At 41.0% G+C, this 17,907-nt stretch overlaps 1 protein-coding gene across 2 annotated transcripts in view; it reads left to right on the top strand.

The window, feature by feature from the left end:
* The first annotated feature begins 1,789 nt into the window (after positions 1-1,789).
* Positions 1,790-17,907, top strand: part of mgat1b (alpha-1,3-mannosyl-glycoprotein 2-beta-N-acetylglucosaminyltransferase b) — a 28,116-nt gene continuing 11,998 nt past the window's right edge. Inside the window, exons 1-2 of one of the 2 annotated variants that reach the window (XM_072447816.1) lie at positions 1,790-2,127; positions 10,384-11,528. In XM_072447816.1, coding sequence (XP_072303917.1) covers positions 10,665-11,528 — 864 coding nt within the window. In that variant the 5' untranslated portion in view covers positions 1,790-2,127; positions 10,384-10,664. Of the gene's footprint in view, positions 2,128-4,696; positions 4,809-10,383; positions 11,529-17,907 lie in introns of those variants that run through there. The other variant, XM_072447817.1, reaches the window with a different exon arrangement.

Below are 17,907 nucleotides of genomic sequence, written 5' to 3'. Positions count from 1 at the left end.
GGAAGTAGTGTCCAAAGAGGCACTGCAAAAAGAAGAAATTATTACATGTTCCAATCATTCACATGAAAAGTCAAAGACAATTTGCTGTAATTTTCTATAAAACACAAAACCCCAATCTCAGCGGGTATTTGAAAATGAAGAATAAAGCATACATTTGCCTCCAAACTCTTTTGTTTCTTTAAACTGGAGCAGATTTTTGGTAACTATGCAGTTTTCTATCATTTACAGAACAAACATGAACACACTGGAATTCAAGATGGTTTATGTTGCAATAACGGTTGTAATGTCAGGTTACTAGTGAATGATACACTTATTTTATTTCAGAGAACTTTTGAAAATTATGGTTTAATTTGAAGTTCTTATCTATATCAGAAAGTGCTTGGTTAAGAAAGATTTGAGTTCCATTATAGTTTAATCGTAATGTTCTGGATAATGTTATACATATAAATCTATGCACATTAAATTATCAGAATACATTGTATTTTATGGGCCTTGTTATACCTCGACCCTAGTGGATGAGAAACACTAAATCAAGGAAGTTATTCTTTACAGGAGAATTCAATCATCTATAAGACTTGAGATAAAGTTAGCCTGTTACTAAACCTGAAAGTACCATAGAATTTTGTAAAAGCTAAAAACGTATTTAAAAAGTAGTTACAGATGCTACAATATATATTATAGCAATATTATTCAATATGAGATTTTTTAGTCATGTCATTTAAGTTGGTTGCGTTCATGTGACATGAAATTCTAGAATATGTACACTTCTTATTGAAGATTTATGGATTATGCTTTATGATCATTATGGTAATAAGTTACCTCACTTATCCGCTGATCCATCATTAATATTTTATTAATTTTGCGAAAATATTTTAATAGACCTGATTGACACTATAGACTAGATAATTTCCAAACTTTTCAGCCAGTTAGTCATTTTATGTTACATTTTCATTGAAGGCACTTAACATTTATGAAAATTGTTAGTGGCTTGACCAATTTTGATCCTTTGATAACACAGAATTTTTATTAACAGATTATCCAGCCAAATCTGTAAGGAGATAGTTTTAACAACTAAGAGAGAATCAATAATGAAATATGTGTTTAAATAATCTCATAAACAATAAAATAATTACATTAAATAATTATCATAAACAATCCCTCCAATTGTAATATCCTATCCTATTGATTATTAAGTGTTTTTAATCCTTCATATCTTCAATCTAATCCATTGCCTAAAACAGAAGAGATATGTTAAACATTCGCTGCACTGGTTATCTGTGAAGTGTTACATCGGCAGGGCAAAAGTTGAATTTTCTAAGTGAACAGAAGCCGAAACAAATTTACATTTAACATAGTTCAATTGATTGTTTCATGTGTCATTTTTTTATTATTCCACCTTATATTTAGTTGCGGTCAATTTAAATGATACAACATTTATTTTGATAGGAAGGAAAGAATAAAGAAATAAGAGTAAATCAAAACGTTCCTTATAAAATCCATAATAATGCAATTTGAAGCTTTAACAAACAAAAATACGCATAGTATGATTCAGGATTTATTCAATGTATTTATTAATTTATAATAATCAATTTATTTATTTATTTCATGATTGAGCTGTCCAATTTCTTTTTTTTTATTAAATAAATTATTCTTAAAAGATTCAGCGTCTCCAGGATGTTGTAGTCCGGAAGCATGTGGTCTGGTGTAGTCCGTTCGTGCAGCGTCAAAGCAGGCATCCTTCAGCAGCAGCAGAAGAGCCGCGCCAGCTGGAGTGAACCCCGGAGCCAGAGCGCAGTTTACGGTCACAACGTGCACTTTACCGCTCTGACTGGATATACAACCACAACCAGACTCCGCGGCCCTGACTCACATTAACATTCAACAGTGTTTCCGATCCGGGAGCCGGTGATAATGGGAAACAAATGTGCGGATGCTGCTGCCGCTGCTGCGGGGAGCACACCGGTGAGAGATGTGCTATGAACGTGACTTCGTGGGGAACACATCAGGCACGGCGGCGGCGGCGCAACTAGCTCCCCGGGAAGCTAGCTAACCCCCGGCCATACCTGTACCCTCTTTGCCCGTGAAGATGCGAGGGACACGGCGTTGTTCGGGGGGGACATGTGCGAGGTAAGTGACCCAGTTTCCGGGGGCCCGCAGCCTCGTAAAGCACCCGCTGGGGAGAACGCGGGGACGGGCTGCGAATGACAAGCCCCACTCTCCGGAGCTGTTAGCAGGCTGGCTAGCTAGCTGCGCAAATCGGATTAGCTTGATTTAAAGATGTGTATGAAAACCGAAGCGCGGTGGAAAGCTTTGCGTTAAAAGGACTGGTCTTTGCAAACAACTTTGAATTGCGCACTGTGTGTTTACTTGGTGATGGGTACGAAGACGGTGGACGGTTTTGTGGTTCAATAGCTGCACATCAGGTAGGTTTTGGGTTACATGCATAATGTCTATGGTTGCATGCATTGGTTATTAGTCCACGTGTTATACTGTAATAATGCATGAGGAACAAATCTCATTACAAATCCAGAATAAATTTCTCTACAGGCCAAAGTTTAAGGTTAATGGCTGCAATAAACAAGGGGACAATGAGCAACAGCCAAAGTTATTAGTAATAAACAAACTATTTTAATTGGCTGCAATATTGGCCATCTTGGATAAAGATGCTACCTCCACTACTGCTAGGTTTTCCTGGTTGAACTTTAAAAAAGTTGCAGGAATGTTTAATGCCCGTTTGTGGCAGTTCTTCCATAATGTCTGAAACCATTTAAAGACCATTTTTTCGGGCACATACTATATACTATAAATTGTACACATGCATCAGCTATAGCAACATAATTCGAGATGTTTTTGCATTTTTGAAATGTAAAGACTCTGATTGGCTCTAGTAAAGAAAAGTGTCAATGGGTGTAAGGTCCTTTGCAGAAGATCTTTGCTCTCCCACTCAATTTATGATCTGTTTTGTGAAATGGGTTTGGCATGGAAATGGCTGAAAAGACTGCAGCAGGTCGGTTATCGTATGTATTACTACTGGCCTCTTCTGTGAGGTGTTACAAGTTGTGTGAGCCTATTTCATACTGAATTTAAATGGTAAAATCAGTTGGGATTCTGCCCTTATCTAGACCAAAGGGAAATGTTTAAAGCTTGTTTGTTGTTTTTGTAAACTATCATTCAATTATTTAATTATTTAATGAATTAGAATCTATGACAATAAAATCAGCTATTTACTAGGTGTGGGACAGGAGACAATTCCCACAAGATGGACCAATATTTTTGACAAGTGAACAAAACGATACGAAGATTATCTTAAAACGCAGAGTGTGCATAGATAGAACGACCTTTAAAGCTGTGTTCCTCCAGCTGAACTGTAGCCTGTGTGAACCCTTGTCCAGCACACGGCTCTGGTCGTCATGGGAGCAGCTGGGATTCCTCTGTATACAGCTGTTGCACCCATGTCCCACTGCGCTCTCTCTGTGTGTATGCACTGTGCAAACTGGGAATTGCCAGGCTTCTCCCTCACATCCAGGTCAGCTGAGACATTAGAGAGCTGGCTGCATGAGTAGGTTGGTTTCTGTCTTCAGGGTTGCCAGATCTCAGGGGGAGAAAAGCAACAAGGCATGTAGAAAAACGTGACCTCAGCCCTACTAAAAAACAACAACAAAAATGCCAGTTGTGTTCTGTTGACAATCTTTCCAAAGTTATTTATTTTTCTATTTTTTACTTTGTATTTTATGCCTGCTACTGTCACAAAAAGGAGTCCAATGAAGATACATTTACTAGTTGTGATAATATTAACGTGCACTGTGTGGATTTTTTGGTGGAAGGTTTGCCATAGACAAGAGATTGGTGCTGTTAGGTCAAGTTATGGTCAGATCTGTGGAGAGGCGACCCCGTTCACAGTGAGAATGCATGATTTCCAAGGTGTTTTTGAGTACAAGAAACGCCCGTAATGAAGTAAATGCTAGATAGATGTGCTTATGATAATATAGAGATTATGCAGATAACATCACAACATTCGTAATATTTTCAATAAGTGGCAAACTTGTGAGAGAAATTCAATTTGAAATTAAACACTGCAGCTACACTCAAATTTAACTGATTACCTTTCCCTCGTTAAATAATATTTTTCAGAGTCCAGGTGTTGAAGATATTAATTGTGGGCGAGTTGAAGTGGCCTTTATCTCCCCCTAATGTTAACAAACACAGTCAGAGCAACAACTGAGGAACTAACTTTATTTCCATTTTACTGAATAAAGTTAAGCGGGGGAAAAAACCTCTACAGACATAAATGAGGAAACACATTCTGTCAGTTGTGCTTCTCAGAGTTCTGCCTCTCACTGCTGTTCAGAGGAATGTTGAGGGGCATGTTTCGATTTAAAATTAGGATTATGATCATTTCAAGAGCTATTTTGTATCAATATATGCGGCATAATTATCAATTTTAAGATAATTGATTGACAAAGTGGCCGCAAAAAAAACAATGGTTTAAAAAAAAATAAAGGCAATTTCTTCTGATATGCAACTCCTTTGCATAAATTTGCAACCCATGGATTCTAAAATTTGCCCAAACCCGCAGTAAAGATGCAAACCTGGCAACTTTGACAGTCCCACTGATCCTATTTCTACATAGAGAGAGAGAGAGAGAGAGGGGGGCAGGGCCAGGGGGTTAAGAAGAAAAGAACGTGTGAAGAGCAACAGTTCCTTCCCACTCGGACATCCTAACTCTCAGCTCGCTCCTGAACCAACACGGTTTTGTGATTGAACACGAGTAGCAGGACAAGAGAAGTAGGCTGCAGGTCACAGGATGGGTAAGATCGAACGCAATGCTTCAACACTGTTACTTTGGGACAGGCGAGTTGAAATGTCAGAACGTGATATGTGACAATTGACAGAGAATACTGATCTCAGTATAATTCTCAGTGTTTGCATGTATCTTTGGGGGTTTTGTTGAAGTTTTTGATTAGCTATTGGTTTTTGTCCTCTAAGCTAGACTGGCTGGTCAAAAAGTACTAAGCTTAAAGATTCTACTAATATCTTTCTATCACTTACAGTTTATTCACAGCATCTAAAATAGATACTCAAGTTTTTAAATGTACCTTTTGAACAGAAGGAGTTAATTTAAAGCAAACAAATGATTGCTCATTTACTCAAATGCATTCTGAGATGAATCACCCCGATGAGTTTCAGTGTTTTTCGCTACGTTCAGAGCCCAGAGTGAAGTCACGATAAAGCTATCAACTAAAAAACTGTTTTACTTCATTGCACAGGAGAACAAATAGGTATAGACCCTTTAAAAATATTTTTGGGAACTTAAGCATTGGTCAGGGTTCAAGGAACTTCAAAAAAGAGTTAACATCATGGAAAAGTGGGATCTTCTGAACATTTTGTCTTTTGTATCTATGTTAACAACTAAATGCTAAACGTTGCAGTTTATTGATGGGGATACAAGTACAAATCATTTTAGTAATCGATATTTGCATTAAAAAGGTTCTGCCAAATTGAGGCTTCTAGACAAACTATATATTCAAAATATAGCAATTATATGTCTTATGTTATTCTGTTCATAGTTCACTTCAGATAATGATTAACGATTTAATTTATTAAAATAGTCAACAATTCTTGTAAATAAGTCACAGTAAGGCTGTGCAATCAATCACATTTTTATCAAGATTTTGTCATTTCCAATCGTCAGTGACCCCCCTTGAGTTTTTAATCAAGAGGTCCCAGTAAATTTTGGAGGGAAGAAATTGTTGAATACTGCAATATCAATATTCTTGCAATATTTAAATATAGTTTTTTATCCAATTATTTTGTTTTGGCTTCTAGTCAATCTTCGCTAAAAACTGCTTAGTAGCCTCCTTTGGGTGTCCGTTTCTTGACTCACACAAAATCCTCACGAACAAAAACTCACGTAGTCCGCGGTGCGTTTATTTCTTTTATTTTGCACAATCAAAAAGATGCTGCGATGTGCGGATATGCGCGGTCAAAGACCGTGTCGGTCGCCCTCTGACTTCCATCTCGACCCGTCTCACCTGTTCCCCTTTTACCAATTAAGTTTGGCCTACTTCTCTGGCCCCGCCCTCTCCCGCTCCATACTGAAGCATGACATAAATTATACATTTAACTTGAGGATTAGGCTTTGTTAATAATTAGAAAATTAGGAATTTATACTAAAGATTCAGATTGTAATTACATTAATTTGATACTTATTTATACTTAAACAAAAAAATACTTTTCTTAATTAATTCCATTATTGCTCTAACATATTTGTTGTATTCAAATCTTGTCAAAACTAATTTGGACTGAATTAGGAAAATCTTGAATAAAAGCCATTTTCAACATTTTCATTTTAAAAACCTTGGACCTTATGGATTTTATTGTGATATGTTTAGTTTGTTGCTTTATTTATTGTTTCAGCCTATATTGCAATATTGATACTTTGCGATATATATTGCCCTGTTTATAATTAAAAAAAAAAAAAATCAATACTTTTTTTGTTGCTCTTAGTTAAGTTGTTGAAGCCCATTTTTTGCAGTTAAGATTTCAATCTTTTCGGCATTGAAATTGTTCCCAGAACTTTTTTAAAATGTGCTCTGTGACCTGAGTCATCAGTTGAAACACCAATCTTACTATAATCTGCTGATATTTTAAAATAATTGTGCGTTATGCCCAATTTGATTATGTTACCTATCTGTACAATCAACATTACTGTACTGTACTTATTGCATCATGTGTGTAAGCAAACATGTTTTCTGCATCTGAAATGATATTGTTGATTTGCCTGCTGGGTTTCAGATAGCAGAGGCTCCTGTTCCACACAGAAGGGAGGACAGAGCCACATGACTAAATCTAAAGACTTAGATTAGAGGGCTGCAAACAATGTCAAACTTTACTGCTGTGATTATTGTGACAAGAAAGATAATGATGTATAGTTATAAGTTTTACAATTGTGAAATCCATATTAGGACCTTACTGATTTGGATTTTTGGGGACCGATATCAATACCGATATGAAGGGGGTTGGATGAAGTGCCAATATATTTGCTGACATACAGTATTTTTCTTTATGTAGTAATACGTTGTCAATAGGCAGCGTATTTAGGCTACATTTTCTGTTATTCAGTCCCACAAGTCCTTATTTGAAAACTTAGACTTGTCTGTTATTGAAGTGATTGACTCTAAGGGAGCTCAACAGTCCTACTCACTTTGAAGCACTGCAATTCTGGAAGTAACTAGTTAAAGTGGCTGCAAGGAACCAATTTCCAAGCTAATTTTGCTAACACACGGAGCCAAGAGCCTGATATTCGCTTGAAAGACTGATGAACTATTGCAGTGTGGTGTGTGCTGCCTTACAACCCATTTATGTTTGTATCTGTAAGAGATTTATTTGTTTCATTGTATATGTATTTGTATGTGGCTATTCTCTGAGCTGATATTGCAATAAGCATCATTTTCCCAGACAATCCCAGTGTTGTGTTCACAGGCAGGTGTAAGCGGCCATGCTTACACCAGATTATTGTCATCCCTATATTTGTCAGCTCTAATTGGTTTAGATCTAATGCCGAGGAGTTCCTGTGGTGGCTCTCACTGACCTTCACAGCTTCGCTAATGTTTATTTAAGCTTAACAGCAGACGTTGGCTCTGCTAATGCACACATGGCACTACTGACCTGCTATGGGCTCGCCAAACAATGTAGCTGCAACTGACCAATCACGTATCTGCATCATCATAGCGTGGTTCCAATAATGAGCAATAAGGCCCAGCGCAAGAGATCCTACAGATATTAAAAGCTTACTCCTCCTGACCAACACAGAAATGCCTCTCTGTCTCTCCTCTGTCCCTCCTCTGTCCCTCCTCTCTGTCTCCTCCTCTGTCCCTCCTCTCTTTCTCCTCCTCTGTCTTTCTTCTATCCTTCCTTTGCCCTTCCTCTGTCCTTCCTCTGTCCTTCCTCTGTCCTTCCTCTGTCTCTCCTCTGTTCCTCTTCTGTGTCTCCTCTCTGTCCCTCCTTTGTCTCTCCTCTGTCCTTCCTCTGTCCCTCTTCTGTCTCTCTTGTCTCCTCTCTGTCTCCTCTGTCTCTCCTCCCTTTCTCCTCTCTGTCTCCTCCTCTGTCCCTCCTCTATCTTTCCTCTGTCTTTCCTCTCTCGCTCCTCTCTGTCTTTCCTCTGTCCCTCTTCTGTCTCTCCTGTCTTTCCTGTCTCCTCTCTGTCCCTCCTGTCTTTCCTCTGTCCCTCCTCTGTCCCTCCTCTGCCCCTCCTCTCTGTCCTTCCTCTGTCTCCTCTCTGTCTCCTCTCTGTCTCCTCTCTGTCCCTCCTCTGCCCCTCCTCTGCCCCTCATCTCTGTCCTTTCTCTTTCCCTCCTCTGTCCCTCCTCTGCCCCTCCTCTCTGTCCTTCCTCTGTCTCCTCTCTGTCTCCTCTCTGTCCCGTTGCACACACTTCTGTCCTGGGTCCCTTCGCGCTCGTCTCCTCTATCTAACTTTTGAACTTGCTACTGACCGCTCATTTGACGATATAAGGCGTATGCAAAAAGAATGTGTGCAATCGATTCTTTTCTGCTTTGATATCATGTGCTGTGAAAACAATGAAACATAAACGCAGTGATACGAGTCGGCACTGCACAGGCTTTCTCTCTTTCCATCTCTCTTTTTTATAGTATAGTTTGAAGACGTACAACTACAGTAGGTGGCGGTAAATGAACCTATTAAGTTGGCTGCCAGATTTAACATGTCACATATGTCATATCACATAGAAAGCTACTAGAATATTTTCATGATTTTTTTTATAAATCATTGTATGTTATGGAATTAATTAACTGTTATCGAGTTTTGTGGCACTCTAATTATAAGATCTGAAGTACGGATATAATTTACCAAGTTAGTACAGGTAGACAAATAAACTCAAACATAATTAAAAGGTACCCAGCCATGGTATTGGACAACTGCATTCAGAGCTTCCTCAAGGCCAGTAATAGGAGAAAGTGAGGTTAAAAGTTTAGCAGGAGGAAGTGCATTTGACCCCAGATCCACTTGACTGGGTACAAGTGCACATGATGGAGGCAGGGCTCACTCTCTCAGGGTCTCAGTCTGTCTCTGTCTCTCTGTCTGTCTCTCTCTGTCTCACTCTCCTCACTCTCTGTCTCTCTCTGTCTCACTCTGTCTCACTCTCCTCACTCTGTCTCACTCTCTGTCTCTCTCTGTCTCACTCTCCTCACTCTGTCTCACTCTCTGTCTCTCTCTGTCTCACTCTCCTCACTCTGTCTCACTCTCTGTCTCTCTCTGTCTCTCTCTGTCTCACTCTCCTCACTCTGTCTCACTCTCTGTCTCTCTCTGTCTCACTCTCCTCACTCTGTCTCACTCTCTGTCTCTCTCTGTCTCACTCTGTCTCACTCTCCTCACTCTGTCTCACTCTCTGTCTCTCTCTGTCTCACTCTCCTCACTCTGTCTCACTCTCTGTCTCTCTCTGTCTCACTCTCCTCACTCTGTCTCACTCGCTCTCACTCTCGCTCTCTCTCACTCTCTCTGTCTTTCTGTCTCTCTGTGTTAGTTGAGTTGAGCTTTTTTTTTGCTGCCTTACATTTGCTAAGTCGGCCCGGGCTTAGTCCTGAAGAAGCACTTCTTAAATGAGACCTGACAATTGCTTACAAACTACAGTCCACCAGTCATTTAGATTATTTGTACTACTCAGTTTTTTAGACTAAGCGCACCTTATTAAATTGTTTGCTTTCCAAGTGCAACTACAGCTGGAAGCGACGGCTATAAACCAGTTCAAAACAGGGCTAATGAATGGATCAAGCAGCATGGACTAGGTTAAAAGAGGAATACTTCATATAATAATGACATTATTTCTGAATAAATTAAAGCTGATATACTCAGAAGCTTTTAACTATTTTATAATGGTTTTACACCTACCCACATCGTTCTACTTTTTGGTTGTCTTCTTTAAACTTTTTGTATTGTGTATGTGTGTGTGCATTATGCTCTGTTGAATAACTAAATTAGCTGGGCAATCCAAACACATTCATGTTTGTCTTTTACTATATTCACAAATTTTTGTTCTTTTCAAAGATGAAGAGTTGTAAAAACCTTGATGAAATGTTTCAAACATCTACAGGAAGTCCCTATGGGTAAATTTATGAGGGAAGTTCTCCCTCGTAAAGGAGCCTGTGTAAATTTAAGTTGATGGTAAAAATATCCAACTCCAAACAGGTCTGAATAGAACCTAGGACTTACTTGGTGTTGGACAAAGGACTAATACATGCATCTTAATCCATGTTGGATTTGTTTTACACTTTTAATGATTCAAGCTTAAATGTTATACAAATCGTCATCATTTCTACTATCCTTTCTCACATAACGTAAAAAATATGTTTTTTATTTTATTTTCCCAGGATGATGGCCGAAGGATAACACCAGGGACTGCGCATTCCCGCCACCCAACGCCTCCTCCCATTTTCGTTTTGCCACTTCTCAATGGGAGTTCAGCGGCACCACGCACCCAAAATGATTTGTGCTCAAAAGACAAGATGGCTATGATATTCTAGATCTTTTTCTATAAATAGCAAAGTCACTGGATCTCCTGCCCATGCGAGACGGCACTCACTACTATTCTACTTCCACCACTATCCCCCCTCTCCGAACTCCGATGCTCTACCCCGAGTTTTAAAGGGCCATGGTTCGGAAGAAAGGCTCTTTTATACTATGCGGTGCTTTCTTGTTCGTCGCCTGGAACGCTTTGCTCCTCCTTTACCTCTGGGGCCGCCCTCCCATCGGCCGGTTGGGCGAAGGGGGCGGGGCCGAGCCGGTGGGCAAGGAGGACTGGGAGGCGGGGCAAGGTAATGTTGCAGGCGGCGGCGGCGGCGGCGGCGGTGGTAACCTGGCGGGGGAGGTGATGCGTTTGGCCGAGGAGGTGGAAGTGCAGCTGGAGAAGCAGAAAGAGCTACTACGGCAAATCGAGAGCCACAGAGCGCAATGGGCACGACAGAAGGAGGTCGGGAAGAGGGAGACGGAGAATTCAAAAACGATAAGGGAAGCGGTAGTAGAAAAAACATTGGCGATGGAAAAAACTATGACGGAAAGCCAGGTGGAGAAAACTACGCAAAAGTTAGTCGTCACAACCACTCCAGAACTCAAATTGGAAGTAACAAATGTAAAGAAAAACGAACCTGAAGAGAATACATTAGCAACATCTACAGCCAGCCCAGAGGTGGTCATCCCTATTCTGGTCATCGCCTGTGACAGGGTGACCGTCAAACGTAGCCTGGACAGACTCGTCCAGTACAGACCCTCTGCGCAGCTCTACCCCATCGTCGTGAGTCAGGACTGCGGCCACGCAGACACCGCCCGGGTTATAGGCTCCTACGGGGACCAGCTCACTCACATCAGCCAGCCCGACCTGGCCGACATCAGGGTGAGGCCCGAGCACAGAAAGTTCCAGGGGTACTACAAGATCTCTAGGCACTACCGCTGGGCACTCAACCAGATCTTCATTCGCTTTGGGTACTCCAACGTGGTGATCGTGGAGGATGACCTGGAGGTAAGAGCATAGTTTTATATTCACAAATACATTTATTACACGACCAGCAGTATTACAGCTATATCATATAACATATTCATTGCTATATTTATATTGAAAAGAACAAAACAAAAAAACAGTAAGGCCCAATCCACGCCTTCATTTTGCGTGTTCACGTGAGACGAAGGGGTGTCCCATTTCTCTTTAGCAGCGAAGAGCTGCATACCGTATGCACGGGTTGTCTTTTGACGCATGGATTACCCAGGTTGGTCAAGAAATTATAATCTTGTGTTACGACAGGTAATAAAATGCTGACTGCCGTATCACATGTCCGCACTGCACATGTAATGTTGCAAAATTTTAGTCTAAATTCTGTTCCTCGTTAGACTTGTTTCTCTGTGAATTTGAACCAGATTACAATAAAACAAGCAGCAATTCGCAGTTTATTGTGTAGAGAAAACATCATCATTTCTTGTCTGGTTCTGCTCGTGCACCTGCACTGAGAGCAAGCGAGTGGGAGACAGAGGTGATGCGAAGAAAATAAACTCATTTAAAAGGATTATTAGTCATAGTAGGTTGATTGATTTGTTAAAATGTCTCACTCAGGTAAAGATTCTACATCTTGTCAGCAGTTAAAAGCTTTCAGGTGCTTCTTTAGTTTAGACATCAGTTGGACTGATTTAAAAGGGAGCTGCACTCCGAAACACGTTGGACGTGTAAAAGTATGTACAATCAGTTGGACTGATTTTAAAAAGGAGTTGGACTCCGAAAACACGTTACCCTTTGTGGCTAGGTGTTTTTTATTTTTATTTTCATTTAGTAAATTTTTTATTGTATTTCTGTTTCTGTAATTTCTTTGTGATTTGAATGCATTTTTCCTGCTGCGTAAAGCAGTTTGAATTGCCTTGTGTATAACATGTGCTCTACAAATAAACCTTCTTCAGACCAACTCAAAACCATAGTCCAAATTAATCTACAGTGCATTTCAATACGCAACCTTTTGTAATGGGCCTAGACGCGGGGCGGGTGGAAATAGATTCTGTGGTGCGGGGCTGGCGGGGACGGGTCAGTGAACGCCAAAAATGCGGATCCAGCAGGTTGGAAAAAAAACGCCCCGCGCATCAGTATGGCTCACCCCTTCAAACGAAGCAAATTCAGATGCACACTTCAGACCAAGATGTAGGAGTTTCAGCAAAACACAGAAACTCTGGTGAAATAAACTCACAGAAGTAACTAATTAGCACTTAAATTATATTTTTAAGTTATAAGATTGTTCTTTAGAGTTTTTATTTGCTGTGTGCCACTGCAATCTGCTGAAAGTGGAACAAATGTATGTTTCACATTATCATCTCTCCAGCTGCTCTCACAGCGCACGCTTCAGTCCGCATGTTCTGCCGCACTGGACTTCACTAACCTTATCCAACAGTCATAGACCCAAGCTCCACGGTACGGGACATGTGAACTTAGCCCTGGTGCACAAGAAGATAGCCTCGCTTACACGGCTGTGAGGTTGAGGTGTGCCCGGGGTCTAAGTAAGAGTGTAGAGTGGGGAGATGGCCTCTCTCTTCCCAACCTGGGGCCACGGTGTGGGCAGTGATCTCAGAGGACATGTAGGAATGAAGCAGAGATGAAGCCCGCTGACCCTTTTCACCCTGTACAGTTTTGGGTAGCATTTAAGTTACCTCGTTACTGCCCTGGAAAACTAACGTGTTAAGTTACTGTGCTACTTGGTTATAAAAGTAACGCGTTAGAGTACTCTTGCGTTACCAATCATTAACATTATAGTATAACCTATATTGTTTGCCGACAATCCTTTAGCGTAGCTGAACACAGTAACATAATCATTAAAATAACAAATAAATAAGCAAAGTAAATGCGTTTCGTTGACTGAGCTTTATTGGCTCGAGCCATTCCATGGAATGGAATGCGACGAGTCTTTGTTCTTGCCAGGTTTCTTATTATTAGGCCCGAGCGCCACAAGCTGGCGAGAGGCCTATTATTCTCGTAAGGCCGTGCAAAGCACGGCCGCGAAAGTGCGGACGTAATGCGCACGAAATCGAGCGCAAAGCGCTCGCCCACTTCCAAACACTCACTAACGCACTCCTTCACTCACGCACGCCCCGTGCATACTAATTAGTAGTAGAAAAATGGAACGTTACCGTTGTAAACGGGCGAAGCCCGTGCAAAAGTGCGCACTAAACGAGCACTTTACATTGGGATGACGACGGTCGTCATCCCCTTATAACGCACTCATTTGCGCTAAGTAGCTCACGAATACGTTCCCCATCTCTTGCATGTTCCGTGCATATAAACATGTAATGCAAAAATTGAACATTATTACTGTATAGAGGGCCAAAAACACAAAGTGGGCGGAGCCCACTCAAAATTAACGAAAGTACCCGTCAGTGACCAGGGACCCACACCATGAGGTAGGAAAGCGCGAGCGCTTTCCGAAAATGTATAGTTTATGATATTTGAAAAATGGGAAACATTGTTTTCGCATCGGAATATTATTCTTTCTTCTTTCTTTCTTCTCGGGACCAACCCCCCTATTTTTCACCCAGTGAACATTGACGAAAAGTCACAAAAATTTGCACACCTCTAAAAATCGTGCCTCTCTACATTCTGGCTATTTCCCTTTTCTAAAATGAAAAAAATTGGCGCGTCAGCGCCCCCAAATGTACCAAAAATGCATTGAGATAGGAAATGACCCAAAAAAAATCTGATCCTAGAATCATGAAATTTGGCGCAGAGGTAGATGGTGACAAGAGAAGTAAAAAATATTATTACGGCAACGCCGTCCACCCAACCAAATATTGCTTCAAAAATGGCTAAGCAGGACTCGGGAGTTTTTCCAAACGTCGTACTTTTACGAACTCCTCCCAGGGCGTTGGCTCTAAAAAGCTGAAATTTGGTGAAAATGGTACTGAGGAGTGGGACATCAAAAGTTATTCAAATTACATTGCTACCTGTCACTGTCTCTGAGCGGCGAAGCTGCAAACTTTAGCTAGAATTTCAGAAATCTCCCAAATTTAACATTTCTGCCGTTTGCGCAGATAAAGTCCGAATTGCGTCAAATTAGAATCAGTTGTTAAACTCTTTGCCCTAAACCTACTTGAAGTGAAATTAATTAATTTGGCGCCACAGCGCCCCCTACAGATTTTATATGGAGGTTAAATGTTTAGTTTTGCGAAATTATCTGAAATTTGACACAAAACTCAATTTTGGCATCCCCATCAAAAAAGTAAATGAGACCCATGTCATAATTGTTACGGCTTTGCCGTAGCGATGACCGAAACCTCCCATGTTATTCCAATGGGGAAATCACCAGAACATGTTTACACTTTCACCAACTCCTCCCAGGGCGTTAGCCCTATTAACCTGAAATTTGGTGAGACTCATCTTCAGGGGTGGACCATCAAAAGTCATCCACATTTTTATTCAAAGAGTCACGGTGTCTGTGCGGCAAAGCCGCAAATTTTGCCAAGAATTCAAAATAAAATTGCTTTTTGATGGTAAAACAAAGGGGAGAAGATGTGACAGCGTCACAGATTCAGCAGTAGATGTAATAAAAGGACAATTGGGGCGCGTTAGCGCCCCCTCCTCTTGCGGCGTGGCGGCGGCGTGGCGAGGGCCGATCATTGCGGCTTGCGGCTATATTTATTATTGTTCATGGTCATTTTGCCACAACTTGGGCATTTTTGACCCCCTGAACATCGCTGAGAAGTCCCACATGGGGACATAGACGCGATCGGCTCGGCCTGAACTCCAATAAAATGGAGCTTGCGAGAACGCCCGTCGCAACAGTTCCGACTAGTTAAAAAAAAAAACATGAAATGCTTAATCTTTGGCCTAGGCATATGACACGTGGAACATTGGTAGAGCCACCTTTGACGAGCAAAACACACCTGGCAGCATCGCTGTATGATAAACAGGAAGTCAACCATGTTGAATCAAAGTGGCGCCGCCACGTTTGACTTTTTTCTTTCAAAATAGTGCTTTTCCTAGGTTTTTTGTCCGATCGAGCTCAAAACAACACTTTTTGCATCTAAAAACATTGAAATTTAATACATATTTTAAAAAAAAATGATATTCCTTACGGTCTCCGCGTCACACGCCCCCCAAAAGGCTTAATTTCCTGTTTTTTCAAGGACAAGTCACGCCTAATGGAATTGATCTACGGAGCTCATATTTCACTCACTAATGCATTTTTATGATCTGATTGGAAATTGTTAATACCCATGTAGCAAATTTACTCTATAGCGCCCCCTACACATTGTGTGAAAAACTCAACATTGTCTGATTTGTTTGAAACTCATAGGTTATATTCTCCTCGAGACGCCATGAAAAAGTGCATTGCAGATATTGTGTATTTTCACAATTGGCCAGCAGGGCGCAATTAATGCATTCACTGTCTCTTCCTCTTTTATTTTGATGGAACATTTCCTCTCGTGCCGTGGTCTTAGTATTAACGTTAGCATCAGCATAAGCGGCGGGTCTCTGTTACTAGGTGACGGAGATACAGGGAGGAGCGGGTTTAAAGAATAAAGTCTAAAGAATAAAGTCTAAGAGACAACTCTATGTGTGTCAGGGCAATCGCGATCAAAACACGGTCGCGCGGGTGGCAAGAGCCATCATCGCCACTACCGCGGCTTTAATTTGGCTTTTATGTTGACAGATTAACAACAAATTCAATGCTATACAATAAGTATAAGGCTTGACCTCAATTAATGTAAAACATCACTAAAACAACATTATTGGATTAGCAAAAGCACCAATGCACAGAACGCGCTTGTTTTTAGCTGTATACTTTATTCAAATCATACTCACCACATCGCTGTTACCCTACATTTACTCCTCAGCTAAATAGTGGTTATAACAAAGGAGGAAGTGCATCTGAAAGTTTATTGCTCTTTGGCGTGAGGAAAAGACTCACTAGTCACTAGCTGCACGGTGCACATGCTCATAACACACAGAGACAAGTGTTTGCTGTCGCTTCTCTCTCTCTACTCTAATCTCTACTACCGCAAGGAAATAAACCTGGCTCGGGGATTGCGATGAGGAGATGAGACCTAACCAAAAATAATGCGTTATTGATTTGAAAAAGCACGTTCCTCGTTACTCTTAAAAAGTAATTTGAGTTTGCCAGCTAACACTTTACCCCAACTCTCTCTGTACATGGACTATTTGAGCTACTGCCCTCAGGCAGGCGGCTCCTTTTGGACTAGAACCACATGCCACAAGGACAATTTCTTTCCCTTTGAACACAAGCTGTCACTTTACTACATCAACAACTTATCCATTTGCACTGCTTATTTTGCACGTCTGACACACAAATAAAAAGATTCTATAACTACTTGTCATGGAATTAGACATACACCCGATGCTATTCCTTAACACATTGAGAACACAATTCAACTTAGAATATTAAACGACACAGAAATATCAGACATTTGTGTGGCATGCATGGGAGAAAACGCGGGGACTGTGTCAGCCAAGCCGTTGTAAGGAGCCTGGCTGACCCTCCTGCGTCTCACCCCCGCGTCTCACACCGTTTTTTCTCATGCTGGTTGGTTTTATTAGATATTCTGGAATAGGCGGGTCACATTTCTCATTGGTCAGCCTCACATCAAGGCACTTGGTATTTTTCCGTAGAGATCAAGCCTTGGGTAAACATTACCCAGACTCCTCTGGGTTATCAACCCCCCCTCGGGTAAACATCCTTTGGCCATCTTTACGACCCCTTCACAAATGCAGTTTGTCAAACACCCGTTCTTCTCTTAGACTAATGATGCAGATAAAATATCACTATTATGCAGATAAAATACATCACAGAAATATAATCATATATTCACATTTTATCACATTTCCCTCCTGTTTATCAAAGCATTAGTCACTGTCTCATATGCCAAACACATTATTCTTTTCAGTTTTCAACATGTCTTTCATATTGGTGTTAAAATGACACTTTTACACACAAAAAGTTTATGCACATTTCTCAACATTGAACACACTTCTTTTCTCTCGGCCCACAACATTTCTACAGCATTACTGTCCTAAATTTTGAGTCAGATTGGTCAATCTCTGTAATTTGACGAACAGACAATTTATCTTGTCTATAATTTGGTGCGGTGTGATGGGAAATATAGAAGTACAAGCGGAAAGCCCTTAAACCCGCTGCTCTCTGGTCAGTCAGTTTGACTCGTCAGGGACCTCTGGACACCCCAATAGAATCAAATACGTAGTATCAGGTGCTACTGGGACCAGATTGTCCACTAACCTCTCGACCTTGACCCTGCGGTATGGTTCTGGGTGATGCTGGTCTTTGTTATGACCATGGCTGGCCACAAAAGGGATACATAGGCACAACGTCCCACAAGTGTCCCCACATCACCATACG

This window comes from Eucyclogobius newberryi, unplaced genomic scaffold, assembly GCF_026437365.1.
Source record: "Eucyclogobius newberryi isolate DKJ021-1_F unplaced genomic scaffold, fEucNew1.0.hap1 SCAF_16, whole genome shotgun sequence".
Lineage (NCBI taxonomy): Eukaryota > Metazoa > Chordata > Actinopteri > Gobiiformes > Gobiidae > Eucyclogobius > Eucyclogobius newberryi.
The sequence above is the reverse complement of the archived record's forward strand: the minus strand, read 5'-3'. Positions and strand labels throughout refer to the sequence as shown.